Source organism: Musa acuminata, chromosome BXJ1-2 (assembly GCF_036884655.1).
Source record: "Musa acuminata AAA Group cultivar baxijiao chromosome BXJ1-2, Cavendish_Baxijiao_AAA, whole genome shotgun sequence".
NCBI classification, from domain to species: domain Eukaryota; kingdom Viridiplantae; phylum Streptophyta; class Magnoliopsida; order Zingiberales; family Musaceae; genus Musa; species Musa acuminata.
The window spans coordinates 11,584,111-11,596,809 of NC_088328.1; the positions used below are offsets into that span (position 1 = coordinate 11,584,111).

The following is a 12,699-nucleotide window of genomic DNA, read 5'->3' on the forward strand; positions in this document are numbered from 1 at the left end:
TCAGGCGGTTGCACCTCCTGATTGGGGCAGTTGCACCGCCTGGCAGAGCTCGAAGACTGAGCCTCTGGGCGGTGCCACCTCTGTCAGGGGCGGTTGCACCTCTCTGCCAGAGCTCGAAGACCGAGCTCAGGTGGTTGCACCGCCTGACTGGGGAGGTTGCACCGCCTGGCAGAACTCGAAACTTGAGCTCTGGCGGTGCTACCTCTTGACAGAAGAGGTTGCACCGCCCAGTCTCGCTCGGAGATTGAGCCTGGGGCGATGCCACCTCTTGGCTGGGGCGGTTGCACCGCCCAGTCTCGCTGGGAGACATAGCCTGGGCGGTGCTACCTCCTGGCTTGGGCGGTTGCACCTCCCACAGCAATCAGGGTCCGAATGGGTTAATCCATTCGGCCCAATTTGATTCTTTCAGGGGCCCAATTACCCCAAGATTAAGCTAATGGGATCACCTCCCATTTCTAACTTAATCAATGTGCTAACTACGATTATTTCCTAAGACATATTCTGCAGTTTGCTCCGGTGTGTCAATCGCTTCTTCCGGCGAGTTTCCGGCGAACTTCCGTCGATCATCCGACGAACCCTCGGTGATCCTCCTGCGGACTTCCGGCAAACTCCTGGACTTGCGACGATCCACTTGGCAAGTTCCAACGAGCTCCTTTGGCAAGCTTCTGGACTTCTCGGATTTGTTCCCACAGAACCTCCGACGATTGTCCGAACTTCCGTCGAGCTCTCGAACTCCCAACGTGATCATTGTCATGACTCCGGCGTAACTTCTGCTGCATGTCTTACTTTCATCGTAGTTAATCCTGCACACTTATCTCAACACACAGATTAGACAAACAAATGACAATTGACTTCATTATCAAAATCCGAGATTCAACAATTGATTCAACTAGTGACCCAAGGTTTGACCGGATCGCTCTTCGATTTAGTTATGATAATTATGAGAGAGAATATTTTAAAATAAAAAAAATTCAAAGATAACATACCAAAAAATCAATAGAAAACTTATGTGGTTGAATACTGATTGTCTGTATCTAAGGAGAAAACCTAATTTTTTACTATATGAGAAAAATCAAATACAATGAATATCTTTGTACTCTTTTATCTAAACATGAAACTCTTTTCTTAACTCGCTCTATATCCATTAAAGAAAACCTCCAAGTGTTCCTATTAAGCCTTTCGCATTCATCAAAATATTGAGATATGTTGAGTAACATTGAGTACTTATAACAGTAAATTCTAATTCACAAAAAACTTAGTTTTCTATCTGAATTAAGAATCCTAATCTATCAAATAGTATGAATGTAATTACACATCCAAAAATACTTTAAACAAAAATCTCGATGGTTAAAAGCTTAGTTTTGTATCTTGTATTTGTTTGGTCTCATCGAATCATTCTGCACGATTAGTGAACTTTAAAAGAGTTTCATGCACATGATGATAGTTTAAGTAAATCTTCTATTTGTTCGATTCGATGAGTTGAATAAAATTTTAGGTGCTTTGGTAATCAGCTTCTCGAAGGCGAAAGAGTTCTTGGGTCATTAGTTAAAAAAGGCTAAAGAGTTGTTGGAATTTTGGCTAGCTGCTGGCTCTCATAGACAGCTTCTTGAAAACTCGAAAGTTATTATTATTATTATTATTATTATTTTTTAAAACAAAAAAAAATTAAAATTAGTAAAACTCGAAAGTTATTATTATTTTTTTATAAAACAAAAAAAGGGATCAAAATGAGTAAAACTCGAAAGTTATTTAGGTACGTGAGTTTGTGTACAAAGCGGCTAATTATGTTGGAATCATTGAATGGGCTCTCATTATGTTGGCATAATCGGGCAGGGCATGTAAACCCGGTCCGCGACATGGCCGGCTCAAGTGATCCAAACTAGGAGACCCAGTTCGTACCGGGCCAAAGTTTCCAGCTTGAAGAACTCGTCCGCCTCTTTGGAGCCGAGGGCAAGTTCACCTCCGTCGGCTGTGAGATAGATAGATAGATAGATAGATAGATAGAGAGAGACAGAGAGGGAAGGGGGTGAAGCGCAGCTGCGGACGCTTCGTCATGGCGGCGGAAGCTCCGTCCGGCCTCCGCATCCTTCTCCACCAGAACGTCAAGGAGCGCGGTTCCGTGCCCTTCTCCAGCCACGCCGATCGGGACCGAGTCATTGTAAGCGAGCTCGAACTCTTTCCTTGCCCTCCGTCTCTCGACTCTCGTGGTTTCTTTTTGCTGTAGCGATGCCTTTGTATCGATGATTTACGGGAGATACTTAGGGCTCGGTGAAGACGATCGTTAAGTTTTTGGGAGATGAATCTTGGTTACACGTCGAAGCGGTCAGTGAATCAGGTTTATTTTTTTATTTTTTTCTTGAATGAATCAAGGTAGGTGCTTGCAGATGAATAGAATCAAGAAACAGTGGAGGGAGGGTTGATGGGATTCCTGCAGGAAAGAAAGTTCCGCCATTGGATATTATTTGATTTTAGACAGAATAAAAGAAACTGTCACAGAAACGTATACAACTTTTCCAGATTGTATAGGTCTTGACAAAGAAAAAGGTGGCTGGTTGATGGCCGTTCGGGGGAGTCTGTTGTAAGTTTTTAATTGGGTAAAATTAGATTGTGGTATTCTAAGTTTGTTTCCCGGGACTTTTACTGTTACTCGAGGATGGTGGGTGTTTGAAGGAACTCTATTACTTCACTTGGAGAAGTCATCTCGGTTGTTTACCCTCCCTTGTGGGGCAACAAATTGACAAAGACTCATTTCTACCTGTTGTAATTTAGTCAAGTCGATCACTTTAAGAGGCTCTCTAGGTTGAGCACTTAGTTTGAGCAGCATGCTTGTGACGGTCTTAACCTAAATTACAATCAAGAACTGTGGGGTATTTGCTGAAAGTTATTGTGAAAATGCGTATTGAAATAATGATGAGCTTTTGAAACCTAAGAATATGGTGCCATGGATACTAAGGGATGTACAGGAATTTACAATCGACTCAATTGAGATAAAAGGATGATTTCTCCAGACAAAGTGAGGAGGTAACTTTTGTATTAACTAGATGGAATATGTGCCATTTTAAGTGGGCTTTTATCAATCACATGGCAGTAAAGGAGGTATTCTCCCAAAACTGGAAGAAATTACTCTAAATAATTTTTTTGAATCTCATATTTGGAGGAGAGTGCAACGATTCTGCAATGAGTTGGAGGCATGGTAAATTGTCACTTTAATAGTGTCAAAAAGTTGATAAAATTTTCTGAGCTTGTCAGTTTTAAGTTTTCATTTTTTTTCCAATGCACCACTACTAAAACTATCAAATACTTACTTTAGTAGACCCTACAAGTGATAATTCTGATTCAGTTCCGTTATGAAAATAGCTATACATTGTGATTGGTTTAAATTTTTGATGGCATTCTTTTTGTCAAGTATCATTACTCATATTGTTGTACTTGTCATATTTCTGCTCGTTGTTGTTGTAGTATAATTTTCCTATATTGTTTTTCTAAGTATTAATTGCTGCCTTTTCTATAGAAGAATAGTGCATTTTGTGCGAATGTGTTTATGGTTAAAGTCACATATTTGTTCTAACAGGAAGTATTTAGAAAATTATTGCTGAAAGGTGACCTTCCTGAAAATTTTGCTCTTCAAGCAGTCCAAGAAGCTATAAAGCCTCAGGTAGATAAAATTAAATTGTAGCACTTTTATTTGTGATGGAAGATGCAATACTTATGCTTATTTTGTTACTCTGTATTTATTTATTTGCCAATAAGCCAGGAATGTGACAGAATTTTTGCCATTAAACTGCATTTGTAGTTACTAAGGACCATTAAATATACAAAGTAAATGTGTGTATAAAAGTTTAACAATAATGGTCCATTCAGTAACTTATATTGCATAGCCAATATTCAGTCAGCCTTATTTTTACCTCTATTTGAGATAGCTTCCTGATATGACTAGCAAATATTTCTATAAATGTCTGTTACTTTTATTTGTGATGGTAGATGCAGTACTTTTTACTTTTTTTTTCTGTTGCTTTGTATTTCTTTATTTGCCAATAAGATAGGCATTTGAAAGAATTTTGTCATTGAAGTACATTTCTAATTGCTAACTAGAAAATGCTTGATAATGTGCAATGACACCTCAAGGGCCAGTATACGTTATGTGATCCTATACTGTAAGAGGTGGAGATTGATAAAACAACCCCCCATTTCATTGCTGTCTTCACAAAGCTTGCTTTTTGCTTAACAAAAAAAAAAGACAAAATTGCAGTCTGTTTCTTGATTTCGGAAACGTAAAAAGTGAAATTGATGTTGAACTAGGCCTGATCGCTAAAAATTTAAATGCTTAATTGAAAATTACAAACTGTTAAACACATGCCATTCTCTGAGTGATAAGTATTTGAAACTGTGATATTGATATGCCCATCATATGTTGGTGTTCATATGCTGGTTTGTGTCATGTCTTAACAAATGGTTGGCTGAATATGGTAACATTTTTTATATGCGACAAGGATGTCTAGCACTTGCTATTCCCATGTATGATCTAGAGATTCTGTTATTTTGGCAATATTATCAATTGTGTCTAGATTAGGGGTCTATATAATCTAGCTATGTTTACGTGGAGTTACAAAGAAGAAACTGATGCTAACCCATGGTCGACAAGAAAAATTATCGAGGATTTGAGAATCATGTGTGTTTCTTTTTTGTTCTGATTGAAAGTGCTTGAGGGATTTTTAGTGACAATCACCCTGATATCTCCACTCTGATGTCTCTATATTCACTTGGGCTAACTTGAAACCCTGACTTGCAATTTAACCATTAAACACTGACCAGCAATTTATGTGCGAGAGACCAGTTTCATGCTTTGACTTTGACCTATGAAGAGGCAAATTGTGGTGTCTACAAGGGGTGGATTTATAATCATCTCTATGACAACCAAGAATAGAGTGGACCTAGGATTTAGATTTTGACTGTTTATCTCCCTTCGATAATTGAATGCACCACATACTGAGGATTTCAGAATTATGTGCTAGAGTCATGGTAACAAGATCAATCTCTATGTGTGGACATGGACAGTATTGGATGCTGCTTATGTGTTAGGGAATTGGGGTCTCAAATTTCTTGTGTTGGTGTAGTCCATGTAGGGAAGGATTTGAGTGAGTCTAGAAGGGGAGATTTAGATCCTACTTTATTGTTGCCAAAGAGTGAACTAGGATGAAAATTTAATCTTAGCTAGGTTTTGCAGGATTTCATCTTTGACAGTGACCAGTGTAGGATGTGTCACTAGTTGTAGCATGCTCACTCCCTTTGTGGTAGTGTTTTAAAAAACGCCAAGTGCTAATGTCTCAAAACGCCCGAGGCGCTAGGCGCTTGCCCAAGCGAAACGAGGCGCTTCAAAATATTAAAATAAAAAATATATATTATAATTAATAAATATGATCATAAAAATAAAATTGCCACATCAAATTCAAATCACATAGTTGACTTGAAATATATATTATGGGATGTAATTCTTTGACCGCTATGCCTAAGTTGACTCATAATTTAAGCTCAATCCCATTCGATAAGGTGACTTCTGACCCATATCTAGAAACGAACGAGTCATTTGGCATCTTGACGCAATGAAATTAGAGCAAGAGTGCTATTTATTGCGATTTAATACTTAGTGTGCTACTTATTGCTACTTAGTGCACTACTTATTGCTTTTCACATCGCACTAATTACCACTATTGCTACTTAGTGTGCTAAGTCTTCTAGCTAGTCTTCTACCCTCCCATCCGCCGCCTTCAAAATCTTATCTTTTCTTCCAACGAGTTCACTTCTGCCCTCCCATCCCACCTTCAAAACCCTAGCTCTTTGCCTTTTAATGAGATCACATTTTTTGCCCTCCCACTGAATTCTCCGTCGCCAAGCACTGATCGATTTTGTTATATTCGCCTTCAGGTTAGTGCCCTCCTTTTGTCCTGGACCCCTTTCTCTTCCAATCTCATCCTCTCTCTTCCAATTTCTTGTGCTACACCACTTTCACTTGGGCGCTCACCCGAGGCGCTCGACGATTGGGCTCAAGCGAGCACCCAGGTTGTCACGGACTTAGTTGGTTTTGCCTAAGTCGTACGACACCTTTATGTGTCCGTCCGCAAATGGTCAGCCTTCCCAAAACCTCTTATGGTCCCTTAAGGACCTGCAAAAGAGAAGATGGATTAGAGAAAGCGTTTAACTTGGGATCTAACAAGCAACCATTTCAAGAAACACTTGATAGACAATGCAAATTACAAACATAGACTTCGTAAGTTTTGAACGGTCGCGCGACAAAGGATTCAAGGTGGTTTGCCATGGCCAAAAGCCCTACAAGTGCCCACATGACACTACTGCGAAACACCTTGGACCTTTTGTTGTGCGACTGTTCAAAGCTTGTGAAGTCTATGTTTGTAATTTCCATTGTCTATCAAGTGTTTGTAGAGATGGTTGCTTGTGGGATCCCGAGTAAAACGCTTTCTCTAACCTGTCTTTTCTTTTGCAGTTCCTTAAGGGACTATAAGAGGTTTCGGAGAGATTGACCCTTTGCGGTTGGACACGCAAGGGTATCACATGACTTAGGCAAAACCAGCTAAGTCCGTAACAAGACGACGCTTCAATGAATCGCATCGCTTGGAGGTCGTGCAAGGCACTTAAGCCTTGCGCCACCTCACTAGAGCGCCTTTTGAAAACACTGCTTTGTGGATGGGAAACTTTGGGTCAAGTGCAGGAACCTGGCATGTACATGTATACATTATATTCAACCTTTTGGCTTATGTTGACTTTCTACATTTTTCAGTTGTTGTATGTGGCAAAACATGTAAATTAGATCTGTCCTAGAGGATGCTATGAATTAATCTTAACATATCCCTTAACATCACTTTATATACATGTGAGCCTAGATCTTTTGTATTTTGTTCTGTACATGAGAGCTTATAAATCAAAATACCTTATATTGTAGATAAAATTAATGGTCTTGAAGTCAAATAAACCAAATTATTTCATAACCCAAAAGGAAACCCCAAGTTTTTTGTGTTTAACAAAAGATAATTAGAAAAAAAATTAAGGGGCTACAAGGATGTCTAGTTGCTCTGTGTAGTATTGCCATGGCATTTTAGGAGCACTACTTATATGGTTAAGTAACGGCCCATGCCCAAGAGTTACCTGCACTATTCTATCATAGGGCACATATATTGACACATTAATCTCAGATTCCCAGGTCGCTAAGATGGAATTTTATGTCTGCCTATTCATGCCAAACTTGGACTAGCATGCTAAGATGTCTTTATTTCTGTTATTTCTTATTTTCTTATTAGCTTGCAGAATTTGCTGCATGTTATTATGTTATATCTTATTAAGCCACGAGTAAGTAGTCATTTATTTGTAATTTCAACTCACAACAGAAACAAACTGTGCTGGTCCAAGATGAGAACCAATCCCTGGAAAATGCACTTCGGACATTACTTCAGGAATTAGTGGTGAGCTGATTTTTTGTTTACTTGTTTCAATTGATTGAATTTAACTTAAATTCATTTGAAATAATAACTGTCATAATTCTAGTTGAATGTAAAACAATTACGCTAAAGGATGCATTTAGCTGATTGTTCAAGTTCTACACTTTTCATTTAAGGAAACAAAAAGAGATTTCTTGACTTTGTTTGAGTACCTCATGTATCAATTCCTGGTCCATTTAATTCATAATTCCTGGCCAATGAACCGCTTAGGTGAGGGAAACTAATGGCTGACCAAGTTCTAACAGGCATATATTGCCATCCGGGCACATCAACTTGTGCAAAGCAGGTAAGTAGCATGCCTATAAGGTTTTAAACTAGAAACCTTCCTATTTGTAAATCATTGTATATGAGTTCATGTTGGGTGGCATGTTACCCTGCTCCAGTACACATACTATGCAGATGCTAGACTGGCATTGGGGCAAGCTTGGGCTAGTAGAACTTTGGTTCACAACTGAAAATTAATGAAAATAACTAAGTATGTGCTTGGGTGCATGGAAAAGTTCATGAAGAAAATGTCTTCTTTCAGAAAGATTCTTTAAGATGCTTGTTTGGTTGGAAAAGTATTTTCCAAATTTTTAGGAAAAAATAATTTTTTTTCTGGCTGGAAAAAAAGAAAACTTCTCCTGAATTTTATTCCCCTTCTTTTCAAGGTGTCTTTTTCGATAAGTGACTTTTTCTTGCATTTCAGACATCAAAAGGGGTAAAGAAAAGAAGTTCTCTTTCTTTTTTTTTTTTTCATACAATCCAAACCACTTTCATTGAATAGGAGTCTTGGGGGAAAACTCTTCTCCGTTGTTTTTCATTTTGAGTTTGTGACCAAAGGGACCTTTTTGAAATCTATTTATTTTTGGTATATTCAGGCGGGTATTGAGTTTAAGTTAGAATGTGCCACCTGTACTTTATGTTAGTGTGTATTATATGGGGAAGAAGTGAGATTGCTCTCTCTGTGGATTGCCAAATAGATTATACTGATGGAAAAACTGTTGTAAGTTCTGCTGTTATGGTACGTGGATTTGTCTTGGGATTCATATTAGTTGATGACATCATTCTATATCTTCATCTCCAGTCATCTGCAGTTCAATCAGGTGAAAGGATGATGCAATATGGCCAAACGATTGATGAAGGAGAAAGTATCCATGGACAAATACCACGCTTTCTTGGTTGGTAGACAACTGCAGTAAACATTCTTTGCTTTGCAAAATGATGCTGCACCAAGTTTGGTACATTGTATATATGTGTATGTTGGACACACATGCAAATTTTCTATAATATGATGAGACCTATCCTTTCTTTCCTCTGCTTGTAGATATTGTTCTTCATCTCTGTGATAGAGGACATGTTGAAGGTGGCATGATATTCCAGCTGTTAGAAGATTTGACTGAGATGTCAACCATCAAAGATTGCAAAGAAATTTTTGGATACATTGAGAGCAAGCAAGATATCTTGGGTAAGGTGAGTAATTTGGATGTTTAAGCTATAGTTTTTGTTTAAAAGTCAGTTTTTGCTGATTACATATCCGACTGGAATCCTTGATTTGTCACTCTATTGTTTAAGTAGCTTGTTTAATTTGTTGCAGCAAGAGCTTTTTGGTAGAGGGAAGCTTGTGATGCTCAGAACGTGCAATCAACTCCTTCGAAGACTGTCAAAGGTTTTAGACATAAAACATTTTTCTCTAATTATGTTGTATTTATAAGCACATAGATCCCATCTTGATGTAGGACAGTTGTGTGGAGGGCAAAGAACATATATTTTTTCTAGTACTTGTAATTGTAGAAAAAAGAAAAAATATTTTGAATAATAGAAAAAGTAAAAAAGATAAATATTGGACTCGAGGTTCACAATTTTATGTACCAGTACTATAGCAATTAGTTCGGACTGGTAGCACACCAGTTCGTACCTGTGTACCAAGTTTTGATACATTGGTGGTTAAACAAATAAAAAATACTGAAAAATAAAATACTTGGTATAAAACCTGTACCACCCTGTACCAGCCTTGTACCTGGTATATTGGGCAGTATGGAGCCTGTACAATCTGGTACAGGTCCAGTACCATGCATATCACCCAGTTTACCCTGGTCATCTGTGGGACCAGTAAATATTATCCATAATGAACGGTAGCATGTGTTATTAAAAACCTTGACTAGAACCACTATTGTTCAAGGATTAACATCAAGGGTCGAAAGCCTCACATCAGTGCACATTTCATATGTTGACGATGGAATAATATTATTATAATAGATGTGACCTGACATCAGTCACAAATAATGTGGGAAAAAGAATATATTTAATCCTCCATTCATAAATTGATATCCTGGTTACAATCCCTTTCTCCTTTTTTTAAACCCTGAACAAACGAAAAGAAAGGATAACTTAATGTTTCCTTCTCTAAGGAAGTATAATTTCATATTTGGTTTGACAAATAATGTTCCTTGTTGATAAAATACTTGCTTGTTGGACTTCTTTTCGTTGTAGATACTTTGGTCAACAAGAAACTTCCTTGTGGTGATGAAAAAAATAGATCCAATAACATGTCTTGGCACATCATTGTGTGAGTGCCATAATAGTAATGGCATTGTTTGACATGGTACAATTCATGTCATGCCACTCCACAACTGATGCAAGCAAGCCATGTGATAACTTAAACTTTGATAAGTAGTCATTAGGTTCGGGACTTCTTGGAATGTTTATGATAAGTCAGTGCTTTCTTCGTTATAATCTAATGTTACTGCACCATTATCTCATTGATGTACTAATAATTAGAGTTTCCAGGCAAACGATGTTGTATTCTGTGGACGTATTCTTATGTTTCTTGCCCATTTTTTCCCACTATCAGAGCGCTCAGGTACCTTCACCAATACCAACCACAGTTAATTTACTTTTTTTTGTTTGTGACATGGTTTCTTTTGGAACAATATTTTACAGCTGTAAATATTAAGGGAGTTTTCAACACATCAAATGAAACTAAGTATGAGAAAGATGCTCCTGATGGTATGCACAGAGAAACATAGTGTTGGCTGTTTCTTTTGTTTTTTTTTTTCCTTTTCACTTAAACATGTTTGTATGTCATTTAATTGACTCATTATTGGTATAATTTTCATATTAATGTTACAGGAATTACTGTTGATTTCAATTTCTACAAAACCTTTTGGAGTTTACAGGTTAGGTTTTCGATTTTCCCTCTTCAGGGCATAGCTTCACCTCTCCATGAGTTTAGCATCTTGTGCCTTTTATTGCTTAAACCTGCTGAACATTGTGATACTAGTACTGACATCTGAACCAGATAATCCAAAAGTACTTACGTAGACTAATCTATCAAGTAAAAGCTAAGCATGGTGAAATATGGAACATCATGTATATTAAGAAATCGATAGAGGTACTTTTGTAGTCTATCGAAACCTTGTGAATGTTTGTGCTAAAACTATTCTCGAGTTGATGGATAATCAAGATTTTATTTTAGCTGCTTCTAGTGATAGGTTACTAAAGCTTGGTGGAAATTTCTATGCAGATCTGATCAAATATAATAAAGGACTCATTGACAGCCTTTTTAAATGTCTTGATTCAATTTTTGATGAACACTGTAGCATAAACCTTTTTATTCTGCTTGAACTCTTTGAAGTGAATAAAGTTGTCAAGCAGTTGGTTTCCACTAATAATATGAATATGGTAAAAGCGTAATAAAAGATTGAGGGTTTCGTTGTGTAGACTAGGAATTTTGCACATTACATTGTTTGGCTTTGGATTAGCATTTTAGTAATATCTAGTATGAGGGTGCTTCCATGAGCATTTCCAATTTCTTCTCTTTGGACTTTATTGATATTGGCAACCAAGGTTCACTATACTGTGATGAACCGCTCAGTACGGGCGATACATATTGGTCCAACAAGGGATTGGTATGAGTGGTACATACCGGTTTGTCGGTATGCTCCACCATATCGTGTGTTGGTACATTAGTATGGCATAGTACATACCATAGCAATGGTCGATCGGTACACTAGTACGGACCAGTAAGGCGAATAATGTTAGCAACCATATAGTTTGCCAAGTATGAAGAGACGGAAAATTGGAGAGCATATTAGGTTTAATGCCTATAAATGATATGCTGATCTTAATTATACTTATTAAGCCTTTTTAATTTAGTTTGCCTTTGATACTATCAAGGTAGGCAACACCGAATGATACGTACTTACCGGTCCGACGGCATACCGGTACGCGGACCGCCCGCTACCTGACGGAACGAAAAAATAAAATAAAATAATATATATATATATATATTTATATATAAATATTTTAGAAAAAGGCGACGTCGCCTTTTTCGGAATATATATATATATATATATATAATATATATATATATATATACCGAACGGTATACCGCTCGGTATACAATTTCGTACCGTACTGAGTGAACGTCGAAACTCTGGTACGATACGAAATTGCAGACCTTGGATACTATAATGATTTTCCCCAAGATCCATGGTTTTCTTTACAAGCATTACCTTAGACACCTCCCCATCATAGATCCCATGGTACATTATAGGTGCCTCGAATGTTGGGTTGCACCATATTTTTTCAGTTTGGCATGGTGTATCCTTTTGAAATACTTATTTATCAATTAGTAATATGAAAAATAGTGGATTTCTTTGTTTATTCGTAATTGAAGCTTGGAAAAATGGGAGACCTTACCGGTTATTTCAATAAGCGCTCGAGCGAGGTGAGGCGAGGCCCGAGCGTCTTGCTTCATTTCCAGGCAGTACGCTTCAAAGAGGCGCCGCCTGGGCGCTCGCTTGAGCCCAGGCGCCGGGCACTTTGGGCGAGCACCCGGGTTAAACCAGCGACCGAACCAACGTTTTAGGTCTAGTTCGGTCTCCGGTGCTTTAGTTGGTTCAATCGAACCAACTAAAGCACCGATATAACCTTCCTCTCACGACTTCCCAATCTTAACCTTGCTCGCTGCTCCTGCTCTTGCTGCCGTTGCTCGCTGCTACCGCTGCCGCTGTTGTTGCTGGCTACTACCGCTGCTATTGCTCGCCGCTGCCGTTGCTCACTTCTATCGCTACTGTTGCCACTGTCGTCGCTCGCCACTCTCACTCCCACTGTCGCTACTCACTACTATCGCTGCTGTTGCCACTATCGTCGCTCGCTGTTCCCACTGCCGCTACCACTGTCATCGCTCGTCGCTCCCGTTGCTGCT

At 38.4% G+C, this 12,699-nt stretch overlaps 1 protein-coding gene across 3 annotated transcripts in view; it reads left to right on the forward strand.

Annotated features, from left to right (window-relative positions):
* Nucleotides 1-1,926: 1,926 nt before the first annotated feature.
* LOC135582783 (THO complex subunit 1-like) overlaps nt 1,927-12,699 on the forward strand; it is a 30,674-nt gene continuing 19,901 nt past the window's right edge. The window contains exons 1-9 of one of the 3 annotated variants that reach the window (XM_065086352.1): nt 1,927-2,158; nt 3,572-3,655; nt 7,398-7,472; nt 8,575-8,668; nt 8,815-8,960; nt 9,085-9,156; nt 10,278-10,350; nt 10,431-10,496; nt 10,620-10,666. In XM_065086352.1, the coding sequence (XP_064942424.1) occupies nt 2,054-2,158; nt 3,572-3,655; nt 7,398-7,472; nt 8,575-8,668; nt 8,815-8,960; nt 9,085-9,156; nt 10,278-10,350; nt 10,431-10,496; nt 10,620-10,666 (762 nt within the window). In that variant the 5' untranslated portion in view covers nt 1,927-2,053. The remainder of the gene's footprint in view (nt 2,159-3,571; nt 3,656-7,397; nt 7,473-8,574; nt 8,669-8,814; nt 8,961-9,084; nt 9,157-10,277; nt 10,351-10,430; nt 10,497-10,619; nt 10,667-12,699) is intronic. The other 2 variants (XM_009387385.3, XM_065086345.1) reach the window with 2 other exon arrangements.